At 56.6% G+C, this 25764-nt stretch overlaps 2 protein-coding genes and 1 long non-coding RNA gene across 9 annotated transcripts in view; all 3 read right to left on the bottom strand.

Moving 5' to 3' along the window:
• COLEC11 (collectin subfamily member 11) overlaps positions 1-14374 on the bottom strand; it is a 33209-nt gene extending 18835 nt beyond the window's left edge. The window contains exons 1-3 of one of the 7 annotated variants that reach the window (XM_077844247.1): positions 14005-14260; positions 6153-6296; positions 1484-1555 (exon numbers count right to left, since the gene is read on the bottom strand). In XM_077844247.1, the coding sequence (XP_077700373.1) occupies positions 1484-1555; positions 6153-6296; positions 14005-14035 (247 nt within the window). In that variant the 5' untranslated portion in view covers positions 14036-14260. Of the gene's footprint in view, positions 1-1483; positions 1556-6152; positions 6297-9898; positions 10089-14004 lie in introns of those variants that run through there. The other 6 variants (XM_077844248.1, XM_077844249.1, XM_077844252.1 and 3 more) reach the window with 6 other exon arrangements.
• Positions 14375-18731: 4357 nt separating this feature from the next.
• RPS7 (ribosomal protein S7) lies at positions 18732-22826 on the bottom strand. The gene is made up of 7 exons (XM_077844254.1): positions 22750-22826; positions 22452-22535; positions 22201-22272; positions 21950-22093; positions 21586-21650; positions 19005-19155; positions 18732-18840 (listed from the first exon to the last, which is right to left on the bottom strand). The coding sequence occupies exons 2-7, from the start codon at positions 22524-22526 to the stop codon at positions 18763-18765; spliced, it is 585 nt and encodes a 194-aa protein (XP_077700380.1). The 5' UTR covers positions 22527-22535; positions 22750-22826; the 3' UTR covers positions 18732-18762.
• Positions 22827-23865: 1039 nt separating this feature from the next.
• Positions 23866-25095, bottom strand: LOC144281325 (uncharacterized). Its single transcript, XR_013349900.1, has 2 exons — positions 24571-25095; positions 23866-24470 (listed from the first exon to the last, which is right to left on the bottom strand). It is a non-coding gene; the product is annotated as an uncharacterized LOC144281325 (long non-coding RNA).
• Between the last annotated feature and the right edge of the window lie 669 nt (positions 25096-25764).

Below are 25764 nucleotides of genomic sequence, written 5' to 3' on the forward strand. Positions count from 1 at the left end.
CCTGTGTCTCCACCTCCAGGGGCCACATCCGCCCGCATCTGCAGCGCCCCCGCGCCGTGTTCTCACACCTACGCTGCCCGGCACTTACCCTGCCGGTTAACGATGCCGCACACGCGGCTGCTGTCGGCGGCGGGGCCCTGTCCCGGGGTAAGAGAACAGTGGACGCTCCCCGCGGAGCAGCAGGACCAGGTGAGGATGAGGGACACATGTCTTGCTCGCACAGGATGATCCCTGGGGCGGACTGTCGTGTGAACCAGGGCGACAGGCCCATCCAGATGCGGTGCAGGAGGTTGTACCCAAGGGCAGGGGGGACCGCAGCCTGCCTGCTGATGCATGAGCCACCCCCGTAAAGAGCAGTGCACCCCACAGAGGAGGGCGGTGGGTGGGGCGGGTCCCAGGGAGCTGGGGCCGGGAGGGGAGCACCCACTCGAGCTGTTTCTATGCGGCGAACTTTGAACTAGGAGAAGAATTCTTTGAAATTTTTAACTGATCTTTTTGTGAGTAAAGAGGAAACAAGAACTAAATGTCACGGGGGCGAGCGGAGGGTGGTGAGAGAAATGCCCTGGGCCCGAGAGGGGACAAGCGGTCCCCGTGCACACAGTCCGACCGTCGCTTGGACATCAGAGGAGAAGGTCCGTACGTTGGATTTCCAAGAGGTGACAAAACAGCGCATGGGCCTGGATGTCTACGCTCCGTGGCCTCTCCGTGCGCTGTCACAGTGACTGAACACTGGAGACTCGCTCTCGGGCCTTAGGGGTGGGCCGGGGCCAGTCGGAGGGCGGCGGCGTGACGAGGGGCGCAGAGCGCGACGCTGACCGAGCGCCTCGACATCCACTGCACAGCCCCGTGGCCTGTACAGCCTCTTTCCATGGGACCCCGCGCCCCCGGGCAGACGGAGAAATGCGCTTTTATGGAGAAGGAAACGGATTCAGCGCGTAGGGTCTGGGACCACAGGTGCCCCCAGCACCGTGTCACCCCACACCCCACCGACTCCACCCACCCGGTCCTTTGCACGCCTCCTCGTCTGCTTGCACACCTGCTTATCTGTACACCTCCATCACTGCTTGCACGCCTCCTCAACTGCTTGCACACACCCACGACGTTAGGCACACCTCCAACACTGTTTGCACCTCTCCATGACTGCGCCACCCCTCCAGACTTTCTTGCACACCCTCTCAATTGCATGTATATGTGTAGCGCTCACAAATGACCTCTGCTGCAGGTGAGGCTGCAGAGGGTCTGGGCCAGTTTTCATGCACGTGACCACCCCGCTACGTGCCGTTCCCAGGACGCGCGGGGCTTCCTGGAGGGCAAGGCGCCCTCTCTGCGCCCTGGCTCACGACACAGTGTCAGATTCCTCTCGGATCCCCGCACCCCCCCTTCCCTGTGGACCTGTGGGAGCTGGAGCACCAGCTGTGCCTCTTGGGCAGATGGCGGAGGGGCTGAGAAGAGCCGGGTGGCGGGGCTGAGGGGCGGCAGGTACCTTTCTCTCCCGTGGGGCCGACTCTTCCAGGCCGTCCGGGTGCGCCTTTGTCTCCCTTCTCTCCGGCATCCCCTGTGGAAGAAGTCAGTGCGTTTAGGAGCTCCTCTGAGCCCGGATCCAGTGCGATGTGTGGAGGAGCCGCAGCAGGCCAGCCGGGCCCTGGAGATCTCCTGTCTCCTCCTGACCGCTCCCGTCCCCAGGCGCTTCCAGCCCTCTTCTCACCTCCATCACCGAGGGCTCCGGGGCTTCTTGCCCCAAATCTGCATCGGGACTCTGCTTCCGGGCCCTCCTCACCCCTCCAGGGACGAGGTGTCCCTCCAGTGATCCCTCTGGGCTAGCTTGCCCGCTGGCGCACAGCGCTCCCTGAACCCCCCCCCCCCCCCCGCCTGCCCTGCTGCCCCTCCGCCCTCACGGCAGCATGAGGAGAGCAGGGGGCTCGGGGATGCCCCATGGCCAGGTGTCGCCCTGGCCTCCCGCCCCGCATCTGGCTGATGCACCTGGAAGGTATTAACAGGTGCTCACATCGGCATCCCCTGGTCCCTGCAGCACGCCCCCCCTCCCCCCTGCAGCACATGGAGCCACGGAACTCGGGTTCGCTGCCAGGTGTGTCCTCTCAGCCGAGCTGCACGCCCCCCAGGCTTTATCGCGCAGCCACCTGCTAGTCCCAACCTGTCGCTTATCTCATTCAGAACTGAAACGGGGACTCGCGCTGCTTGTCTCCTGATAGCCCACACCTGGCACGCCACACCCCGACCTGATGGCTTCCCCGGGGATGAGTCCCTCCTGCGACTTTCCCAGTTCTGGCCGACACACCGATTGTCCCGGACGGCAAGCCCTGGGCATGGCAGTCACTCTGCCTCCCTCATCAGCGAAGCCTCCGCCCGGCTCTGTGATATACGATGGGCCCAGTCCCTGTCCCGCCCGTGTTCTGTCCCAGGCGGGCCGCCCTGCGGCTCGTGCAGCTCTGGGGACCGTCCTCACTCGGCTCACGCAGGACTGATGTTTGCACAACGTGGAGACACTGCAGAAGCAGGGCAGAGTGTGGCGGGGGCAGAGCCGGGAGGCCCGAGGGCAGACACCAAGTTCCCCCCACCCTCCCCTTCCCCCCAACTCGAACCCACACCAGAGCCGTCTTCCTAAAACACAGATCCGAGTACGTTACGTCCCTTCTCAAAACCACCAACAGGCGGAAAGTGGTTACAAATGACGTCCCGTCCTGAAAGCCGTCCTCCGTGGGTCTCCTCCTGGAGCCCAGGTGTTCACGGCCACCTCCTCACCTGAGTCTCCAGGTTGCTCCTCCTGGGCCCCTCGCCGCTGACTCTTGTCTCCAGTGACCAGGACCTTTTCCCCATCACAGGGCTCGTCTGCCTCCCCGCCGGGCCGCCCCCCGCCCCGCGAGAGCACACGGGTGCCCCCCGCCCCGGTACGCGCAGCGCTGCCAACATCTAGGAATTCAGCTCCCTGCGATCCTCCCCAGGCGCTCACACTTGGTGAGGGCCTTCGCCGGCATTGCAGATCCCCCAGTGAGATTCCCACAACTGATCGTGGGGCCGAAGGAGGGGACAGTCCATAAAAACTTAAGTAAACAAAGTGAAAAGGCAAAGTGAGTGCCAACAAAACCTAGAAGACCGGCTGGCGAGTCGCTGTCACCTTCGGCCACCGCCCTGAAGGCTCCATCCGGCCTCCCGTCGGAGGGTGGGCTGACACGTGCTTAGTGCACATTCGTGGCCCTTAAATCTCTGGGTACTTCACCTTTCTTAAAAAAGGAAATTATTACAACAGCAATGCTTGGAGACACGTGGATAGACCAGCGAGAAACACGAACAGAATGAGCTCGCCACGCACCACTCCTCTCCCTGAGGCAGGAAACAGGAAAACTACACCCTTAAAAACAGGACTTTCTAGGACTGTGACCTCACATGGCTTTTGTCTCTCTCAGATCATCAGAAAATCCCTCAAACACCATGCTCTGCTCCCCAAGATTCTGCTTCACGGACGATCTGTCGTACTGTCCCGCGCGTCTCGGCCAGTCCTGGGGGGCAGGCGCCCCGAGCTCCGCCGTGGTCCCTGTGGCGGGAGCGTCCAGAGAGCCTCCCTAGCGCCTGGGTGGCGTGAACGCCCCAGCCCCAAGGATGGGGTGCCCTGGGTCCTGGAAGACACCACATGGGTGTTACTGGAAGGAACTTGGGCGGGTCCCTCACTGTTCGCACCCACACCCAGGGGGTGGGGGGCAGCGCAGGAGACCACAGGAGCCGTCGGTGGCAGGGTGCCTCTCGGGCCCGCTGTCTCCTAGCGAGCTGGGCCTCCTCCTTGGGGCCGAGCCCTACGTGTGCCTCTCAAGCACGAAGCTGCCTTCGAGCGCTGGTGGTAGTGGGCAGGGCCCGAGGGGGCTGTCGGCCGTGGGTCTCCAGGGACCTGCAGAGCGGTGGCCCTGCTGCAAGGACCCAGGACCGTATCGCCATAAGCCTCTCCCCCAGGGCTTACACACGTTCTGTACTGTCTGCACAGGGAGCCCGATGTCCTCTCCCACGCTCTCCCCTTTACCAGGTGTTGATTTGGGACAGATTAGCCATACACAGTTGGAAGGGACGAGGCATTTCTCTAGCGGGAGGGGCTAACATCCCACGAGTCCCGTTCATTCCCCCTCACTGACACACGGCCCTCTCCTCCCTCAAGGAAGCGAAGGACGCGTGGCCGGCGTTCACCCCTTGCTGCCTCCCTGCCGATCACGTGAAGACCCACGGCACAAAGCTTTCTGCCTGGATGGCATCTGGGCTCATTCTCGACCCAACAAGGAAGACACACGTCAGGTACTTGGTGCAGGTACTTGGATGTCTTTGTGGCCATTTGAGGGAGGGCCGTGGATGCTCCTGGCTCTCCGGCACCTGCGTCCACAGCGGACGTCACCCCATAGCAGGAGAGGAAGCAGCAAAGTCATGCCTCCGAGGAGAAGGTCCCCGGAGGCGTGTGTTAGTCAGGTCGCCTTGCTCCTGGGCCAGGAGGAGACTCCTGGTCCTCGCCCCCACACCCCACACACAGAATGGGACGCAGTGAGGTGACGGGCGGGCTAATGACATCACCCCACAACGTGTCCGTGAATTTAACGTTTACCTTGAACACACGCAACTTTTACTTGTCAACTATACCTCAGCCAAGCTGGAGAGAACAACAAGACACCCGATTGAAAGGACTTCAGGAAGCTTCTCGGGGCGCCTGGTGGCTCAGTTGGTTGAACGTCCGACTCTTGGTTTCGACTCAGGTCATGATCTCCGGCCTGAGCCCTGCGTCGGGCTCCACCCTCAGCACGGAGGGACTCTCTCTCCCTCTCTCTGCTCCTCCCCCCACCACGATCCTTCTCTCTCTCTATCTCTCTATCTCTCTCTCAAATACATAAATAAAACTTAAAAAAAAAAGGAAGTTTCACTACTGGAATTGTCCCACGGGTGTGGACAGACTATGGCCATCCAGACTAGGGGACAACACTGCTGATTTTTTCATCGCGGGGTCTGGAATGTACCCCTGCAGCCCCGAAACATCCCACGTGGCTTCTGCATGACCTGGGGCCCGTCCTGTTCACTTGCTGGAGGACAATGTCCTACACGGAGCAGGGTTCATAGAGGCCTCATCCTCTTCCAAGAAGCCCACTCCGGCCCGGCTCACTGAGGCCACCTGCCTGTCCGCCCCTGGCTGGAGCCTGTCCTCGCCGACCCCATCTGCCCTCACAAGGGCCTGGTCCCCGGGGATGTCCAGCTCCGTCCTTGGTGGCGGTCATTCTCATCATGGGTCGACGGCCCCTAGATGTAAGTCTGCTTCCTCCAAGGTCTCCTTATGGAGAATGCCGACGGCATTCCCGCAAAAGGCCCATTTGGCAGAGACCGGGCCCTGGGGCCGGGTCCTTGCAGTCGGAGCGGGAAGGGAAGGGCCACGTTTGGGGGCAGGGGAGGCAATCGGTGTGAGTCCTGAGCAGGACGCCCAAGCTCGCCAGCCCCCTGTGGGGCACCTGCCCTGTCCCTGTCTCAAGGCTTTTTAAATCCCTTTTGAACACGAGGCCCACACTTTGATCTTGACCTGGGCCCCTGGACTTGTGGAGCTGATCCTGCTTGGGAATCACAAGGTTTGGAATCTCTTGGGTGTGCTGCAGAGAAACCCGGGGAGATGCGGGTGTGCTACTTGCCCGCCGGCTGGTGCCCACCCCACGTCTGGTCTGCAGAGCAAGCTCCACCTGGAGGTAAATTATAGGCAAACCAACCAGAGACAGCCTTTGGGGTTTTTTTGTTTGTTTTTTAAAGAAAGAATTAAGAGCTCTCAGGAACGAGTGTAGGAGCCCTGGCTTCACAGCTCTATGACCCAATTTGGCAAACCACTAAATGTCCTTCTCTGCAAAATGCGCCAGATGAAATCGTCTCATTCTGAAAGTCATTTGAGGCGGCGTGTGCGGTGCTTGGAACAAACGTCAGTGGCCCTTATGGGGTCCCTGTGGGCTGAGGCGCACACAAGCGGCTAGCTTCAGAATTACAGAACCCCTTGGCCAAAGGGAGTGTAGACATTACATAGTGCGGCCTTAATTTTGCAGACGGGGAAACTGAGGCACGCAGCGCTCAGACCCCGAGCTTTCAGCCGCACCAGCACTCAGGCCTCAGACACCCTCGGGAGGCCTGGTCCAGGTTACCTTTGAGTCCCGGGACGAGAATGTGCAGGGAGCAAGCGTCTTCCGCCGTCTGCTGAGGACATCCCAGTGGAAGCAGCCACAGGAAGGCCAGGCCGATCAGAGCCAGGTCCCTCTTCATCACGAGAACCTGCGGGACAGTGGCTCCTGCACGAAGGAAGGGGACACAGTGGCAGGAGCTTAAAAACCGGGGCCAGGGCACGGGCAGCTGTCGGGGCCTGTCTGTCCCTCGTGGGCCCGCCTTCGCCTCCCCTGCCCGGCCACCACCCTGGGGCCTCCATCCTGACGGCGGCCACCAATCCTCACCCCTGCTGCCCTGTGGCTGATACTCAGCACGCACGAAGGCCCACGTGTGGGCCTGTGGAAGCTATGACCCTACGCCCAGAACAGACGGGAGAGCCGCCCAGCTCCCCAGCACAGGCCGGGCCCCCGTGGCCCCGGGAGCCGTGCTCCGCGATCGCGTGTCTCCCGCGGCTTCCAAGCAGGACTGCGCACAGGTGTGTCCGTAACAGACGGTGTGCAGCATGCTTGGCCTCGAGCTTCCCAAGGCACCGGGTCCGTGCACCCCGTGCTGAGCCCCACCTGCTTTCCTCAGGGTTATGCTGCAGGGCTCACCCGTGTCGCCACGTACAGCCCTGGCTCGTCCATCCTCTGTCATTTAGCTCCAGTGGGAGTGCGACGGGGACAGAGCCAGAAGGCCCAGGAGGACACAGCTGGCCCCGAGTCGCCCCAGGGATGGGTGGCAGCCCCCAGAGACCCAGCACCTGAGACTTTGATGATCAAAGGTCAGCACATCGCTCCCATCTCACAGGTCAGGGGACCAAAGATGAGGGAAACAGCTTTACCCCACTGGTAGGTGGGAAGGTGGGGTCGGGCCTGGGCCCCCTGACGCACCTCACCTCTCCCTTTGGCTCCTGCCAGCCACCGGAGCACCGAGCACTGAGCACCTCCTCACGTCCTGAAGGCAGTGGGATTTTACACTGTGTTTATTCACACTTGATAGAGAAAGGAGCCGCTATTTCCTACCAAACATGGACACGTGGATCTCCTCTCATTCCCAAAATTGCCTCGAGGGCCGGGCTTCTCACTGGAACGGTGGATGGAGGCTGGACCCGGACCCCAGCACTCGGCCCACCTGCACCTGCACCCGCACCAGTGAGCCACGCCATGGAGAGGGAAAAAGGGATGAGCTTTGGCCCTTTCGACCTTCCCCGGTTGCTGGGCTTTGTGTCCCATACTGGCAACTTGCTGTGGAAGCAGGTGACGTGAGCGCACCTGCAGCTGGGAAAGCGCCAGGGGCCCCGCAGGGTGCTGGAATGGGTGGGTGAGCAGGAGTTCACACCAGCCACACCTGGAGCATCATGTTCTCCTGCTACGGGTTTTCATGTTCCATGAGGGCTCTTCATGCCTAAGGCCCACGCGGGACTCCTGGGGCCAGTGCCTGGGACCCCGGCCGGTGCGGCTCACGGCCCTGCCATCCACCAGGGTCCTGAAATTCCTAACAGTCTCCGGACAGAGGAGCGGCCAGGCGTCTCGGCTAGTGTGTTCTAACTGTAGGGAACTTAGCTGCGGCCTGAGAAGCAAACGTTTGGGTTCTTTCCAGAATGTAGCTCTTTACAGTAATGATAATATAATGTAGGTCAGTTGTATCTCAATTTTGGGACGCCTGGGTGGCTCTGAAGTTGAGCATCTGCCTTCAGCTCAGGCTGCGACCCCGGGGTCCCTAGATCGAGTCCCCCATCGGACACCCCTGCATGAGGCCTGCTTCTCCCTCTGCCTGTGTCTCTGCCTCCCTCTGTGTGTCTCATGAATAAATAAATAAAATCTTTTTTAAAAATTGCATCTCAGTTTTTAAAAAGTCACAATAAACATTTGATCCACCTACATTTGAGCTCAAGCCTGTGGATTCTTGCTTCTTGGTATTTGTGGATGCAAATGGGGCTTGGATTTTTTAAACATCTCTGGTGTCAAAAGCTGACACGGGAGTTTGCAGCTAGAAGGGGTGCGGCAAGGGGCAAGCCCCTCCCTGGCCGCTCACCATCCCCGCATCTCCTGGTGAGCGCAGGCCAGGCCTGGGGGGAGCCCCTGCCTGGAGTCCTGGCTCTTCTCTGTCCTCCAGGGAGAGGAAGTCCGCTTGTAAACGGAGAAGCTACAGCCCCTCCAGGTCCTCTGTAAGAACCCTATCTCCATCTCCCAGCCAGAGACCAGGAGGTTCCCACCCTCCCTCCAGCGCAGGAAGCCAGAATTTCCCAGGGGAAATTCAGTTTGGAAAAATTAGTAGAACCTCATTGTAAGAATGAAATACTCCCTGTCTCTCAAATAAATAAAATCTTTAAAAAAAAATAAAAATAAAAATAAAATCTTTAAAAAGAGAGAGAGAAAGAGAAAATGAAGTAGACAATTAAAAATAATGTGGCTTGAAAAAAATAAATAAAAAATAAAAATAATATGGCTTGGGGCACCTGGGTGGCTCAGCTGTTGAGCATCTGCCTTCAGCTCACGTCATGATCCCAGGACCCTGAGTCCCACATCGGGCTCCCTGCAGGGGGCGGGGGGGGGGGCTGCTTCTCCCTCTGCCTGTGTCTCTGCCTCTCTGTCTCTTGTGATTAATAAAGAAAATCTGAAAGAAAGAAAGAAAGAAAGAAAGAAAGAAAGAAAGAAAGAAAGAAAGAAAGAAAGAAAGAAAGAAAGAAAGAGAGAGAGAGAGAGAAAGGAAGGAAGGAAGGAAGGAAGGAAGGAAGGAAGGAAGGAAGGAAGGAAGGAAGGAAGGAAAGAAGAAAGAAAGAAAGAAAGAAAGAAAGAAAGAGAATGTGGCTTAATTTGCCAAACTTCTAATCCTAGGTTTTCATTGAGCACCTGCAGCAGGGCCCCCCACTTACAGCCAGGAGAGCCACACTGGAAGCCCCAGGGAGCTCCGCCAGCGGCAGCCCCGCCCGCCCAGGTGCTCACTTCCCGGTGACAAGGGCTCTCCCCAGGGCGCACCCGGACGGCGCCCACACAAGGAGGAAGAGGCCTTTCCCTAGAGGGAGCTTCCCGCAAACTGCCCGTCCTCTCAGGGGGCAGCCAGGTTTCTCAAGCCCGTGGATGAGCTGGACCCGCAGGGAAGGCCCCGGCTCGGCTCTGCCAGCAGGGATCGTGTCCCAGCAGATGGGAAGTCTGGTGGGGGCCGCGCGGGGCCTTCCCCGCGGTGGCTTTTAAATTCCTAAGTCCCCTCCCTCGGGCCTGGAACGAGGGCCAGTTGTGAGCGCCCGCTGGGCTGGTAGGAAGGGACCCATCCCCGGCTCTGGCCTCGGGGCCTGCTGAGCCCGATGGAGGTCCGGCCTTGGGTCCCCATCACGCGGTCCACGCAGCCCCACACACAGATGGCAGGCACAGCCCGCCCCTGCTGCCCGGGGACGAGCCGCACGGCCACCTTCCACACCTTTCACACGGGGGTTCGGGCAAACGCTGCGCCCCCTCGGAGCCCTCCCCGGGCCTCGGGTAGCGGGCAGCCCTCACGCCCGGCCTGCGTCAGCCCGGGAAGTTCCCACCCGGAGCTCCTGAACTGATCAGACCTCGGAAGTCTAATGCCAGGTTCCTTTGGCCAATTGCACCCTCCGGGGGGACCCGAGAACAGACCCCACATGCGCCCTCCACCTGAGTCCTCGCCCTGGCCGCATCTGGAACCTCCCAGCCCAGCATATCCCCGCAGACTGACAGGGCCCCCCTGCTCCCCGAGGCGGCCAGGGCACCGGGCCAAGCGTCCCTACCTGCAGCGCACACCAGGCGGAGGGGGCGTCCTGACTGTCGGGGACCCACGGGGACACTGCGCCCCGGAGCCGCATGGCTGCTATTTAGGGAGGCCGCCGAGCCCCACGGGCGGCGAGCGTGGCCTGGGCTGTCAGGCTGCCCAGCAAATCAGCCTGGCGTCTGCTGTGTTATCTGCAAAGTGCTTCCTGTTTGAAATACATCCGCGGGCCTGCGGGAGGGCGGCGGGGGGTGTGGGAACCCTGAAGCAGCCGGGACGCCCTTGCAACTCTTCACCCCGAGCACCCCATCCCGACCCTGCTGTGGCTGTTCTGCTCTGCTCTTCTCCTTCTGAGAAAATAAGCATGAGGATGGTGGGAATTGAGGAAAGCGGGAGGAGCGATCATCACCACCCCGTGTCACTTCAGGCAGAACCACCTGTGGCTCACACGCTCCCTCCACGCGCCCCGTGCGGGGTTCCACTTCAAGGCATTTGCTTCTCGTCCCCCGCCTGTCGAGATTGAGAGATTGAGCCCATGCGACGCCCAGACTCACTGCACCCCCAGGGTTTCGGGTAAACGCAGCGTCTCTCTGTGGTGGGCGGATCTGGCTTCTCTGTAGCCTGGCTCCTGCCCGGGGAGGGGAGGGGGCCTAATTTTTTTTTTAAGATTTTATTTATTTATTCATTAGAAACACAGAGATAGAGAGAGGCAGAGACACAGGAGGGAGAAGCAGGCTCCATGCAGGGAGCCCGATGCAGGACTCGATCCCAGGACCCCAGGATCACGCCCTGGGCTGAAGGCAATGCTAAACCGCTGAGCCACCTGGGCTGCCCAGGGGAGGGGGCTTCTTTAAGAAAGATACACACATCTATCTTTCTTAAAAAGCTACGTTCAAAGCAGCGTTTTTATTTAGGCTGAAAACACAAGTCACGACATGACAAATTTTGTAAAAACTGTCAGACCCCACACGGGTCACAAAATCCATGGAAAAGAGTGGATTTTTTTTTTTTTATTAAAACCACCTCATAGGGGTGCCTGGGGGGTTCAGTCGGTGAAGCAGCTGCCTTCGGCTCGGGTCATGATCCTGGGGTCCTGGGATCGAGTCCCGTGTCCCACACCCTGCTCAGCGAGGCGTCTGCTTCTCCCTCTGCCTCTGCCTGCTGTTCACCCTGTTAGGGCTCTGTCTCTCTCAAATAAATAAATAAAATCTAAAAAAAATTAAAAATTAAAAAAACACCTAATAGCATAAATAAATCTGAAACTTAGACCCAATGAGCCACTTCCTGAGAAAAACACAACCCACCACAATGGACCCAACATGAAACAGAGGACATAGTAGCCTCGTAACAATTAAGGGGATTGAATGTGTAACTTAAAAACTTTCAGGAAGGAAACTTCAGACCAGACGATCTCACAAGAGAATGCTACCAAACTTTTAAAGAAAAATTAACACCAGTTTTTACACACCTCTTCCAGGAGAAAGAAGAGGGAGGGACATTTACCAACTCACTTTATGAAGTTGGTATTACCCCAGTACCAAAACCAGAGACAGTACAAAAAAAAAAATTATAGACCAATAACCCTCATGAGTGTAGATGCAAAAATCTTTATAATGTTAGCAATAGAATTGAGCAATATATAAAAAAAGAGTTATAAATTATAAGCAAATGGACTATTTGGGGGATGCAAGGCTGGGTCAATATTCAAAAGTTGACCAATGCAATCAACCATTCTTTGTTAGCACACACAAAAAATCATATGATCATATCAATAGGTACAGAAAAAGCATTTGACAAAATTCAACACCCCTTATGATAAAAAAAAACTCTGGAAAATAGGGATGCGGGTGCTTCCCCAGCTTGATGAAGAGCATCTATGTTAAAAACATACAATGAGGGATGCCTGAGGGTGGACCGAATGTCTACCCCCTAATATCAGGACCAGGCCAGGACATCCACTGGGACCACTTACTCAATGCAGTGCTGGGAGTCCCAGCTGGCGCAAAGAACACGCAAAGAACACAGGAAGGGACAAAAGGCACACGGGTCTGAAAAACACAGAACAGCCCTTTGTTGCAGGTGACGTAACCGCCTGCTTGAGAATCCCAAAGAGTCTACACAAACCAGAACCAAGTAGGAGCTCGGTGAGGCTCAGAGCACAGCACGAACGTACAGAAATAAGCGTAGTTCTGCAAGCTACATGAACACTTAGGCTCTGCAATTAAAAATCATTTACAATCAGGCAGCCCGGGTGGCTCAGTGGTTTAGCGCTGCCTTCTGCCCAGGGCCTGATCCTGGAGACCCAGGATCGAGTCCCACGTCAGGCTCCCTGCATGGAGCCTGTTTGTCCCTCTACCTGTGTCTCTGCCTCTCTCTCTCTCTCTCATGAATAAATAAATAAAAATCTTTAAAAAAAATCATTTACAATCACTCAAAGAAATGAAGTGCCTCGGGGTAAATCTAACAAAACATGTCAGGATCTAAGTGCTGAAACACCAGATGCCAACCAAGACAGTCACAGCAGCTCTCAGGAACCGAGAGACACGTCGTGCTCCCCAACAGGAAGGCTCAGCGTAGGGAAGACACCCATTCCCCCCACAGTGATCCACAAGCTCAACACCCCTCCTATTAAAATCCCAGTAAGAAATTTTATACAGCTAGAGACAGGATCATTTAAAATTCATATGAAGGGCAGCCCGCGTGGGCTTTAGCGCCGCCTTCAGCCCAGGGTGGGATCCTGGGGTCCCGGGATCGAGTCCCACGTCAGGCTCCCTGCATGGAGCCTGCTTCTCCATCTGCCTCTGCCTCTCTCTCTCTCTCTCTCTCTCTCTGTGTGTGTGTGTGTGTCTCATGAATAAATAAATAAAATCTTAAAAAAATAAATAAAATTCATATGAAAAAGACAAAGGAAGCAGAACAGCTAAAAACAATTCTGAAATGAAGAATAACGTAGGAGGAATCCGTCTGCCCAGTTTCAAGGCTTTTATACAGTGGGATTGACCAGAAAACCCACACAAACATACCCAACCGATTTAAGGGTTTGTTTTTTTTATTGTGATAAAATACACGTACCATCTAACTTATCATCATATTCACTTCTGAGTGTGGAGTTCAGTGTAGCAAGTACATTCCTAATGTCTCATGGCCCCACCATCCATCTGCATGACTCTCTCCACCTTGTGTGGCTGAACCTCTGTCTCCACACCAACTCCCCACTACACCCCCACTGCAGCCCCTGGCCACAGCTACTTGACTTCCTGTGATTTTGACTACGCTAAGTATCTCATGTGATTGGAATCCAACAGGATTTGTCTTTTAGTGACCGGCTTATTTCACCAAGCATAACGTGTCAAGGTTCACCCGTGTTGGAGCTGGTGTCAGAACAGCTTAATGCACCTAAATCATAAGGAGTACAGCCCCAACTGCACTTCACCCTTAGCCTCACTCCCTGCTCAGGGCCATGTGGTGATGCTCTGGACATACTGTCACAGTGTGGGCCTGGGGGCGCAGGGCACTGGCTTCTGGGGGCAGGGGCAGGGATGCAGCTAAACATCCCACAGTGGACTGCACAGTTCCCACCACGACAATAACCAGGCTCCAAACGGCAAGAGTGCTCACACGGGAACCCCATAGCCATATCCCAAAGATGCCCCTGGCTACTCCAACGCCTCCCGACCCCAGGCCTGAGACAGCTGTTGTAACTGATCACGCACCACGTCGAGTGTTGCACCCCCTGGACCCAGGCTGAATGCCAGGGGGGTGAAGGCCCAGCGCCTGAGCACCCAGGTGACGGTGAGGACAGCTCAGTCCTCACAACCAGCCCGCCCTGCAGGGCACTAGTACTCCAGTTGGAGCTCAAGACACAGGGCCGGGAACAAGGGCATTTATTTGCCCGAGATCACACAGTTAGGGGGCATGCGGGGTCCACCTGTCTCCCCAGAGCTGTGCTTTCCAGGCTGCATGGAGCCAGCAGACGGGGAACCTACCTGTCCATCCTCTGGTCTCACAACTGACCTAGGGCACTGACTTTTTTTTTGTCCTGAATTGTTAAGGCCTTTTTTTTTTAAGTGCTAAAATCCAATAATTACTCTCGGTTATAGAACAAGTGATAATATTATACTAACTTACCTGTCTCCAGTCGATTGTAAATTTGAACCATTTTCAACTAGAAATCATGTTTACATCCGCCTCGCAAATAAGCCCCGAAAACTCAGGAGAAACCAGTCGGTACTTCTGCCTGCAGCCCTTCTCTGGCTTCCTTCCCTCCCTCTTTCTCTCCTTCCCTGTTTTTTTCTTGAATGCACAGACCCACGCCGCTGGGCGCAGGCCTTTCCTGCGGAACCGTGACCCTCTCAGGCAGCCTGGCCGCCGCGGTGGGTCAGGATGAGAATCTGGCTCGGCTCCCGGGGACTGTTTACATTTCTCAGAGATAACGGAGAAATCTGCTCCCAAGAGCCAGATCAAGCCCACTTGTCTCTGGATGGGAATCTTCCCTGGAGGTCACCCAACCAGGCCTCCGTAGCTCTGGATACTTTGTCCCTGCGGACGTTAACCTCGGCCACCTCCCTCCTCCTGTCCAAAGGCCCCGTCTCTCCAGAGCTCCCTGACCGTGCAGAGCAGCACTTAGGCCTCCCTCCTGCAGGCGGGGCTCACGTATCCCATCCTCTCGAGTACATGGGTCCCCTGTGGACCCCGTCCCCAGACGGTCAGGGAGTCCCCCACAGGTCAGAGCCAGAGCTCGCGGCGCCCACCCGGAGATCCAGCTCTGGCCTCACCATAGAGCTCGCCAGCAAGATGGATGTGCATGCCACGCGGGGAGGCTGTGACGTGCCAGTCATCTGATGACATCATACCAGGCAAGGTCATTAGCACACCCAGGATCACAGGGCCTCGAACGTGAGCGTGCACCAGAACCATCCAGACCTCTGAAAACAGACTGCTGGGCCCCCCACCCCAGACTTTCTGAGCCGGTAGGCTGGTGGCGGGACCTGGGCACTGCCGTTTCTCACCAGTTCCCGAGCTCTGCTGGGGCTGCTGGCCCAGGGACCAGGCTCTGGGGACCGCTGCTTCCGACACAGGGTCGCTACAAGGCCTTGAGTTGGGGTAAGCGCCTGACACGCGGGGATACTCACGAATCACGTGGTGCCTGTCCTGCACCTTCTCACACCCCACCCCCCGCCTTTTCAATCCTTGGTCACCCCACAAGACCACACACTCTTGCTCCCCCCCGGGACCAAAAACCAACAATTTAATGCCTGACAGCAGGAGGGCGGACCTGCCGGGACGTGGCACCCGTCTCCACAGCAACCCCCTTGGAGCAGTAGCAGCAGCCACGTAACCGCACCATCGGGCCCGTCATCGGGGTCAACAGTCAGTGAATAGATGTTGAGTTTGGGGGGAGTGGATTTTCGACTACGTAGAGGTCAGTGGCCCTAGCTGTGTTGTTCAAGTCAACGGTGTATTTTTCTCTTTCAACAGCAAGTTTACTAAGAAAAATTGTGGTGACGACGTTTAGCACATTAGTCTCCAAACTATTCCGTTGTGCACCCCGCAGTCGAGCAGGTCATCTCCAGTATGCGTGCGGCCACTAACATGTTATAGAATGCACGATAGTATGAGGAGCATGCACATGGTCATAAAAACAGAAGTTTTAAATGCGCAAAAGTAAATACTAATTTTAGTGAAAGCCATGTGATGGAATTTTTTAAAGCTTGGTTTAATGTCTTGTGATATAGCAACTTTAAAAAATGGTTCTTCATTTGATATTGGATTTTAATAAATATCACTGCTGAAGGATTCCTAAATAATAACATGTTCAGAACTTGCTTCAAAAATCTCCAGCAGGGGCGCCTGGGTGGCTCAGTGGCTGAGCATCTGCCTTCGGCTCAGCGTGACCCCGAGGCCCCAGGATTGAGTCCCGCATCGGGCTCCCCACAGGGAGCCTACTTCTCCCTCTGCCTGTTTCTCTGCATCTCTGTGTCTCTCATGAATAAATAATTTTTTTTTAATCTTCCAAAAAAAACCTCCAGCAAAACAAGGGGGTGGAAGCAGATTAAACACAATCCATAAAACAGCAGCAGCTTGAGCTGGATGACGGGCACATAGCTCATCACACGACTGTTACACTTGCGTAGGTGGATCAATAGATTCTCAGAAGACCCTTCAAGACATGAAAATGCAAGCATATCACGGGCTATGCTTTGTCTTCAGCAGTCGTGCAGCTACATTTCTCAACGACCAGCATTCCCCATCTATCCTGGCATTCTGGTCAGCTTTTTTTTAATATACAGAATTTATTTATTCATGAGAGACACAGAGAGAGGCAGAGACACAGGCAGAGGGAGAAGCAGGCTCCCTGCAGGGAGCCTGACGCGGGACTCGATCCTGGGACCCTGGGGTCACACCCTGAGCCCAAGGCAGACACTCAACCACTGAGCCACCAGGCCTCCCTGGTCATCTTTGTTCTTATAATTGGCAACTGTTGCATTAATTTCTAACAAATGCATTCTAAGTCAACTGAGTCTTTATAAGAGTTTTAGATGGATTCGAGAATATTCTATTTCCAAGTTTTCACAGCAGGCAGATTTTGCAGGTAACACATCTAAAATGAAAGCATTTCTCCTTGGCCACCTTCAAGTATGCTTATTCCTTAACACACTAGTTTCAAAAGCAAGTGTTTCCTCACAGAATGCTAAGCATTTCTTTTCTTGGGACATGGACTTTTTATTCTAGTGTCTACTAGATATATAACCAACAGCCACTTGGCATAATAGAAAAATCAAAATTCAGAATATTGTTTAAAAAGAAAAATGCGGGCAGCCCAGGGGGCTCAGCGGTTTAGTGCCGCCTTCAGCCCAGGCCAGGATCCTGGAGATCCGTGATTGAGTCCCACGTCGGGCTCCCTGCGTGGAGCCTGCTTCTCCCTCTGCCTGGGTCTCTGCCTCTCTCTCTCATGAATAAATAAAAATATAAATAAATAAATAATAAATAAATAAATAAATAAATAAATAAATAAATAAACTAAAAAGAAAGATGCCTTGGGGCATCTGGGTGCTTCAGTCCATGAAGCAGCTGCCTCAGCTCAGGTCATGATCTCAGGGTCCTGGGACGGAGCTCCATGTCGGGCTTCCTGCTCAGTGGGAAGCCTGCTTCTCTCTCTACCCCTACCCCCTGCTCATATTCTCTCAAATAAATGAACAAAATCTTCTAAAGAAAAATGGCTGGGATGCCTGAGTGGCTTAATGGTTGAACATCTGCCTTTGACTCAGGTCATGATCCCCGCGTCCAGCTCCCTGCATGGAGCCTGCTTCTCCCTCTGTCTGTGTCTCTGCCTCTCTCTGTGTGTCTCTCATGAATAAATAAAATCTTAGAAAGAAAAATGCCTGGGTCCATGTACCTGTAGCCCTTTCTCCCCAGCTTATGGGGCTGGGGCAGCTGAGCCCCAAGGCCTACCACCTGCAGCTTCAGGAAGCACATACTGAAAATCCTCAGCACTAGTCACTTCTTTAAAAAAAATCAGTATCTTGTTTTAGATGCGTTAAGTGATAAAGTCCCATTTCACAGATGAAAAGTACAGGGTGACCCCCAAATACCGTGTCCTCGAGACTACACTCAAGTAAAACTAGGGATCAGCCTATAGCTTCTCACGTTTCTGGGTTTATGTTCATCTGGTTGTTTTCTGAAGACCTAACGGATGCTCAACCTTGTCGGAGGACAGGACGCAGGGAGGCCTCCTGCAAAGGCGCAGAAACACGCAGAAACACGCAAAGAGCTGGCTCGGTGTCCGGGCGGAGGGGAAGGGCCGAAGACAATCCCGCTTTACCTGGCTGGGAGGCCCAGGCAGCAGGAGCCAGGCCGCGGCGGGTGGACTCCTCTGAGGACAGGCGAAGGTCCCGCTGACTGGGGAGGTAGTGGGGGAGCCCTCCTCCCTCTGACCCAGGGCTCCAGCTCCCGAACGGGGGCAGCATGAGGGCGGGCAGGTCCCCACAGCTAATACACCTGCGTCTGCGCCCCACCAGGCTCACGGCCCCTCTGGGGCTGCCCCACTCTCGAGCCAGAGCCTCACCTGGCAGGGAGACTCGCCTCCCACCCAGGCTTATTGGGATCCAACCTCTACACAGGACACGTGTAGGGTCAAACACACTCCTCTGGGCTGCTCCAGGGCCCCCACAACCACCTCACCCCTCTTGCCTCAGGTTAGGACCTGAAAACTCCTCGCTCATGCACCACATAGACTAAAACGTCTCATCCTACTCACGCCTCACTGCTCAAGTCCATCTAAAAGGATCGTGAACGCATAAGCTCAGGGGTTGGGAAAGAGGCAGGGGCTGCCCTGGGTCCGTCTCCCGGCGACCTAAGTACACTCACGGCTTCTGAACTGTACACTACAAAGGATAAAATGGTAAATTCTGCATGTGTGTCTTTCACAAAAACATTCAGTGAGAACACTACTTCACATTTTGCTCTTGGAAAAAACTTTCTATCACGTAGTTTTCAAAACTGTTCCCGGCCTGATTCCAGGTGCTTCTGTCCAGCTGGACTTTCAGGCAGGCTTCCCGGAGACCAGCATTCGGGTGGAGCACCCACGCTGGCACTAGGATGTAGGCTGTCACCCTCTTGTTCACAGCTCTGGTGCCGTGTCCTTTAGGTCGAATTGTCAAAGTGCCCGTACTTGGCCGCTTGGGGCAATTTCCTAGGATTATACCTATTAGAACATCCCTGGATACAAGTCTATCCCTCCTGTGCATTAAACTGCACCCTCTCTGTTCACAATCTTCCCGCCCACGCAGGGGCTACTGACATGGACGGCTGTACAACCACATCTCTGAAATTTTGAAAAACACACTAAAACAGAATACTGTGAAAGTTTTATTTAATCATTTTTGTTTACAACTGGAACTCTGGGAACTCAAAGTTAACATCCTTGCCCGTCAACTTCTTATAGACCCCAGAAAAGGTTTCAACCTACGAGGAAAGAAAAGAATTCATCAGACAAAGGCAGAGAATTCCGATTCTGCCCACACTGCAAAACCCGACCTTCCCTCCAAAGGGAAGGGGGTGCGTGTGGTGGCACCCCGAGGGCTGGCGCTCTGCATGCGGACCCTCCCGCAGGGCAGCTGCGCCCTCACCTTGTGCTCCACGTTGTTCTGCTGTGCTTTGTCCAAATGAACCTTTATGAGCCGGCTGCCGTCCAGTTTCACGCGGATTCTCTTGCCCACAATTTCACTTGGGAAAACCAAGTCCTCCAGGATCGCGTCGTGCACCGCTGTCAAAGTGCGGCTGAAAGAATGTGGTGACACAGTAAGAAATCTAGGAAGGCCCGCCCTCCTGAGAGCCCCTTTAAAGTCAAAAGGGTAAACAGCAAACCACAGGTTTCTGAAACCAAAATCACACCAGCTTTCAAGAGACCGCATCGGAGCCACTGCCAAACTAGACAGGGTGGCCAACACCCTAGTGAGGTACTTCCAAGACCCTACGAGCCATACACACCCCAGGCCATTCCAGGTGATCATCTCCAGGGAACGGGGGATCGAGGTCTCAGGTTTACCTTCACTCGACTTCTTGACTAAACCGCTGCAGCAGCCGCTCTACTCCTCACTCATCTCCAAAACCATCCCTCTCCAATGTTGTCAAGTTAATCTAAAAACCCATGCGATCCCACAACTTTTACTAGGAAAAGCTCCTTTGAGAGCGCTCCACAGCTCCCAAAATACCTGCACGCGCGCTCCTCGTTCTCTAGGATGGGATGGAGCACTGCCCTATCACCAACTCCGGGAGGACAGCCCCTCCTGGGCCCCCATCTTCACCCTGTCACACAACGTGAGGCCGTGACCTCACCCTCCTGGTAGCACTTCGAGTTCACAACCTAACTGGCTGCCCGACAGCGACACGGTTCGACGAACTCCAGGCCTCTCGGGGATCTGCCGTGTACCCCGGGAGGCCAAGGAGAGGGAGCAGAAATAGTTGTTCCCAGTGTTACAGAGCTCCCCTGCATGCAGCAGGAGTGCGTCCAGGCCGCCTTAGCCTCAGCAAATGGGATACTAAGCTCTTAGCCTCAGCAAATGGGATACTAAGCTCCATTCATCGAAGTTCCCACACAAAGCACACGTGGCAGGGCTCCCGACGCCTGCTCTGGGGCTGCAGAGCAAGCTTAAGGGAATCCACTTCCCATTCCCAAGGCCTTCGTCACCTTCCAGAAAGCAAACGACACAGGTGGCCCAACGGATCACTGCTACCCAGTAATCCAGCCTCCTCCTCCAGCACTAGGAAGGCACATGAATGGAAAGTTTGTCAACTGTGTCCTTTACAACAAATCAGAATGGCATCAAAGCCAGCTGTGGCGCATTCTCTCAGATGCCAACGTCGCCGCTTACAAGAGGGAGCGATGGGAATGCAGCTATGCCTCAGAGAAAAGGAACAGAAACCCTGCTACAGACTAGACACCAAAAAAAGTCACTCTCGGGGTTTCATCTGTGTAGAAAGCCAAGTCCTATGGAAGGAAAGGAAGTCTGAAGGCAGTGGGAAGCGGCGGCACCACCACGCCTGCCGCCCAGACCCTGGCAGTCAACAGAAGGCCTCGGATGTGGACATTAGGTCGCCAGGAACACAGCGAAGTCATCACCTGAGAAAACGTGGAGAACACGCGTGGGAGGAGGGACAACTGGGGCTGCCGATGGGGGCCGTCCTTCATGCTCAAGTACACACTCAGGCTCCAACAGACTAGATGCCCTTGGTGACCTCCTGTATTTCGTGTCTCACAAACTGCACACCACCGAAACAATCCTCAATTCTTACTGCTCCAACTGCCCATGAAAAGGTTCAGCGCACGGAGCCGTACGTCTCAAGCTCCAGAACCCTGCACCTGCCCTTCCAGCCTCCCCTCCACTCCTCTCCACAGCGACATTGGCCCGCTGGTGACCCGGCACGACCTCCCGGCGGATGACAAGCCCCAGCATCGCCATCACTGGCTGCAATCGCATTCTCCAAGCCTCGCGTCTCTCCTCACCCCTTCAGGAATAAAGGGCAGACTCCATGAGCAGGCTGCCTGCCTGGCAGTCAGACACCACACTGTTCTTCCCAAACCGGTCCCTGGGGCAGGGCCTGCGGGGTCCAGTAACCCCACACCTCAGCCCAGAGCAAGGAGTCAACAAGGCGCACGGAGTTCACGCCAGACACCCTGAAAGCCCAACCAGCTCAGAGCACACGTCCACCAGCGTCCACGACTGCAGCAACGTGTCACCCGTCCTGTCAGCACCAGAGAAATCCACCTCATTTCTTAACCTTAATTCACAGTAAAACATGAAATACAGAGCCTCCCAGCACCCCTGAGCCACCCCAACAACGCCCCCGCTGCTCCTTGCCCCGCCCACAGAAGGGGAGGCACAGTCTCATGTTCTGCGACAGCAGGGACCTAGGTCTGCACCACTGTGTCAACACGCCGAGCTCTTGCCTCCAGAACTAACTTCAGAACGCTTGCAGTAATCACAGAAGAACCAGCTGCTCAGTAAAAAGTGCCACAAAGTCTTCCTAAACAATCAGTGTTTAATTTCGGAAACCTCCCACAATTACAAAACTACGTGAATCAACGGCGCTTAACAAACAGGCCACAGTACGGGTTTTTTTAAAGTAGGCTCCCCACGGGGCAGCACTCCCGCGGCGATCAGCGGTCCGCGCCCCCGCCCTCCGCAGGGAGGGCGCCCAGGCACTCACCTCCTCGGGCGCTTTTGCTTATTTTTTGTACGGCTTTTTCGAGTTGGCTTGGGCAGAATTCTCCTCTGTGAGAGAGAAATGACGTTGGAGAAAGAAAAACTTTAAGCGGGCAGGAAACTGTCAAGCTGCTTTAAAAACAACAAAAAAGGCAAGAGAATCCATTCGGGACTCGTGGAAGTCCAGCAACCCAGAGCAAAGCGGCCCGAGTCGCGCGTCGGTGCGCGCCCGTTCCTGCCTCCACCACGGCCGCCACCGCGGCGGTTGCCACAGGGAGCCCCTCACAGGGAGCCCCTCACGTCGCCGTCGAGGCGCGCCCTCGGCCGCCCTCAGCTGTTCCCCCAAGCGCGGCGAGAAGCCCCGACACCTGAGCAATGAACACCACGTGCTTCCCGCTGAACTTCTTCTCCAACTCCCGCACGAGCCGCACTTGGATTTTCTGGAAAGACTTCAGTTGAGGGACGGGAACGAAGATGATGATGGCTTTGCGGCCGCCGCCAACTTCAATCTCCTGGAGGGGAAGACGCCGACCGCACGCTGACCGCCCCCGCCCCCGCGCCCCGGACACGTGCAGCCCAGCAAGGCCGCCGGAGCCCCCGGGGAGCAAGCGGGCCTCACCTTGGCCGCCGTGATGTTCAGCTCCCTCAGCTGGGCTTTGAGGTCGGAGTTCATCTCCAGCTCCAGGAGAGCCTGGGGGGGGGGAGGGGCTCAGCGGACGCGGGGGGGCGGGGGGGCGACCCGCCCACGTGCGCGGCCGCGGACACTCGGGGGCTCCCCGCGCTCGGGCGGCTCCGACCTCCCCCCGCCGGGGCCCGGGGTCGGGGTCGGGGTGGGGGGGACACCCCGCCGGCCCTCCCGCGCCCCCTCACCTGGGAGATGCCGGACTCGAACTCGTCCGGCTTCTCGCCGTTGGGCTTCACGATCTTGGCGCTCGAACTGAACATGGCCTCGTCCTGCGGGCACAGGGCGCCCCAGCTGAGCGGCCGCCGCGGGTGCGGCCCCCGCAGGCCCCGCTCCCCCCGCCCCGAAGCCATCGGGGGGCACCGCCCGGGGAATCGGCCGCATCCCCGCCCGGCGAGCAGCGCCCGCGGACGCTGGGCCGACTCCGAAACCCGTTCTCCTCAAAGTGGGCGGAAAAGCCCGGCGGAGGCCAGGCCGCCGACATACCTGCGTGAGAGCGCCGGCTTAGAAAGAGGCCCGGGTCTCGCGAGAGCTCCTCAAATCCCGGCGGCGGAGCGGAAGAGGCGGGAGCAGGAAGAACCACCGAGGAGCCGTGGGAGCCTAGAGAGCCCCCGGAAGAGGCTCCTCCGCCCTCCGCGTTTCCTGTTCGCGGTGGTTGGCGAGCGTTGCCTGGGGCAGCTGCGGAAGTTCCGGGCCGGAGCCGTGCTGCCGGGGCCCGCGAGAAGCAACTCCGCCCCGAGGAGAGGACTTGGAAAAACACTTTCCGAACCCGAGGCGGCGTCTCGCTTCCCCGCGGAAGCCGGGAAAGGAGCGGGCTCGGATTCCAGGTGTGCCCAGAGGCCCCGGCGGCACGACGTGCGGTAGCGCCGCGGAAGCCAAGCGCTTTACGACTAGATGTGCTTTCCGGGCCGTAAACACTTAGCCCTCGGGTCGGGTCCGCGGGCGGGGTCGGGCGGATGGGGGGCGTCCCGGGGGGTGGGGAGCTCGGGGTTCCCGAGGTGGGCGGGGGCTGGGCAGCCGGGGTAACGGGCGGGGGGGTGGACGGCGGGGGTAACGGGCGGGGGTAACGGGCTGGGGGGTGGGCGGCGGGGTAACGGGCTGGGAGGGATGGACGGCGGGGGTAACGGGCGGGGGTAACGGGCTGGGGGGTGGGCGGCGGGGGTAACGGGCTGGGGGTGGGCGGCGGGGGTAACGGGCGGGGGGTGGGCGGCGGGGGTAACGGGCTGGGAGGGATGGACGGCGGGAGTAACGGGCGGGGGTAACGGGCTGGGGGGTGGACGGCAGGGGTAACGGGCTGGGGGGTGGACGGCAGGGGTAACGGGCTGGGGGGTGGACGGCAGGGTAACGGGCTGGGAGGGATGGACGGCGGGGGTAACGGGCGGGGGGGTGGACGGCGGGGTAACGGGCGGGGAGGGATGGACGGCGGGGGTGGACGGCGGGGGTAACGGGCGGGGGAGGGGGTGGATGGCGGGGGTAACGGGTTGAGGGCTAGACAGCCAGGGTTAATGGACAGGGTACTGGGCTTGGGGTCAGGGGGGGACAGGGCGGGTTGGTAACAGGCTGGGGCAGGGGTGGGCCCCCGAGGTGGTTTTCCCAGTGGGGCAGAGCCTGACCTGAAAGCCAGCACAGTTGGTGACAGTATGGCAACAGTAGCACAATACAGAAAACTACAGATCGGTGACAGTGGGTGACAGTGGGTGATGGCACAGAGCTACCGCGGGGGCACCAAGGCCCGTGTGCTGCAGAAGTGCCCACGTCTGTCCCAAGCTGTGGGTTCAAGGTCCCGTGTAGAGGTCGACTCCCCTGCCCTCGAGAGGAAGCGGAAACACAGTTCACAGTAACGCCCATGCTCCTACTCGGCTAGTGCTGAGCCAGGTGCTGGTGGTTGTGGGACGCAGAGTCTGTCCTCAGGGAGATAGCTGGGGTGAGGAAGATCTCCGTAAACGGTGCAAGTGTGTAAGGACGAATGATGCGGAAGACCGAAGTAAAGTGAGTAAGGGTGACGTGGAAGTGTTGGGGTCTGTGGCCCAGGGCCAAGAAAGAACTCTTGAGGCCTCTGATGCCAAAAGGTGGTTTTAGTGAAACTCAGGCAAGATCCGCCGGGCAGAAGGAGCTGTGCTGAGGTCCTGAGGGGCTGGCTTTCTACTTTGGGGGGGGGGGGGCAGCACAGACCTCCAACGGTGTTTTCCAGGATCCTGAGGGGCTACCTGGTTGGGAGAAGGTCACTGTTAGTGTTTAGTGTCAGCTCAGTCATGAGATCCCTCAGAGGGGTATCTGTGGGGCGTGTGTTGGGGGATGAGCGCCCACCTGCATCTGGGGGGTAGAGACCGGAGGTTTCCAAAAGATCCTGGGGTTCGGGATGACATTGCCTCTTGCCCTTAGCAAGTGTCCACATGGGGGCATCCCAGCCCCCAAGGAAGGTCAGTCTGCAACCTGCTTCAGGGACTTTGACATTTGGCTTAGGGAGGAAATTTTAAGTTTTCTTTTGCCTTTGCTTCCCACATCCAAGGGGACCAGGAGGATTCATGCATTAGAGGTCGGGGGAGTGTTTGGAAGAGAGGTAGGAGCTATGCCCCAGGGAGAGGAGCGTTCCAGGCAGGGGCAACTTGTGCTGGACACTCTGGCTGCGGCCACGGGATTTAATCTGGGTGTTCAGTGTCCTCACCTATCAGGTTCGACTGTCACTGTCCCGACGGACCAAGCATGGAGAGGTGCTGACAGTATTACGCTAGGCCATCCCTAAGATTTCTGTCCATCTTTGCTAAGTTGCAGTGGTGTTCATCTCAGATTTCTAAAGTAGGTGTGTTTTGCTAATGCTAAAAAAAAAAAAAAAAAAAAAAATTAAAGGCCAGTATCTCCTTGGAAAATTAAGAGTCAACTTGACACTTACTCCAGAAGGAAAGAAAAGTATAGCTGCTCCTCTGATCTTACCTGGGCCGCTTGTCCTGAATGCACTTGATGAACCATTTCCGTTTCCGTCCTGTACGTGCCAGGCCTTCGTCCCTGCCCGTTCTGCCAAAGTAGCGCAGCGGGTGGGGGTATTGAAGGACATTCTTGCTGGTTTCTGGTACTTGTTGAACAGGAACGGTCCGAGAGCACAGCTTGCCTGCTCCCCATCTCGGGGAACACGCCGTCCCGTCAGTAGTATGGTGGTAGCATTAGGTTTCTTTGCAGGATGTTCCTTATCGGGTGGAGGAAGATCTCCTCTATCCCCATTTTCCTGACAGTTGTTATCTTGACTGATACTATGTTGTATGCTGTTTATGAATCAATTAACAGGACCATGTGAGGTTTTCCTCTTAACGTGTTTGTTAATCTGGTGAACTATGTTAATTGATTTTCAAGTACTGAGCCCGTCTTGAATCTTTGTGACAAACCCCACTTGGTCATGGAATCGCATTCTCTTTAATGTTGCTGGGTTCCATTTACTAATATCTTGTTGATGACTTTGTCGCATCTGTGCTCATGAGGGTCACTGATCTGTAGTTTTCTGTATTGTGC

Source organism: Canis aureus, chromosome 12 (genome assembly GCF_053574225.1).
Source record: "Canis aureus isolate CA01 chromosome 12, VMU_Caureus_v.1.0, whole genome shotgun sequence".
Lineage (NCBI taxonomy): Eukaryota > Metazoa > Chordata > Mammalia > Carnivora > Canidae > Canis > Canis aureus.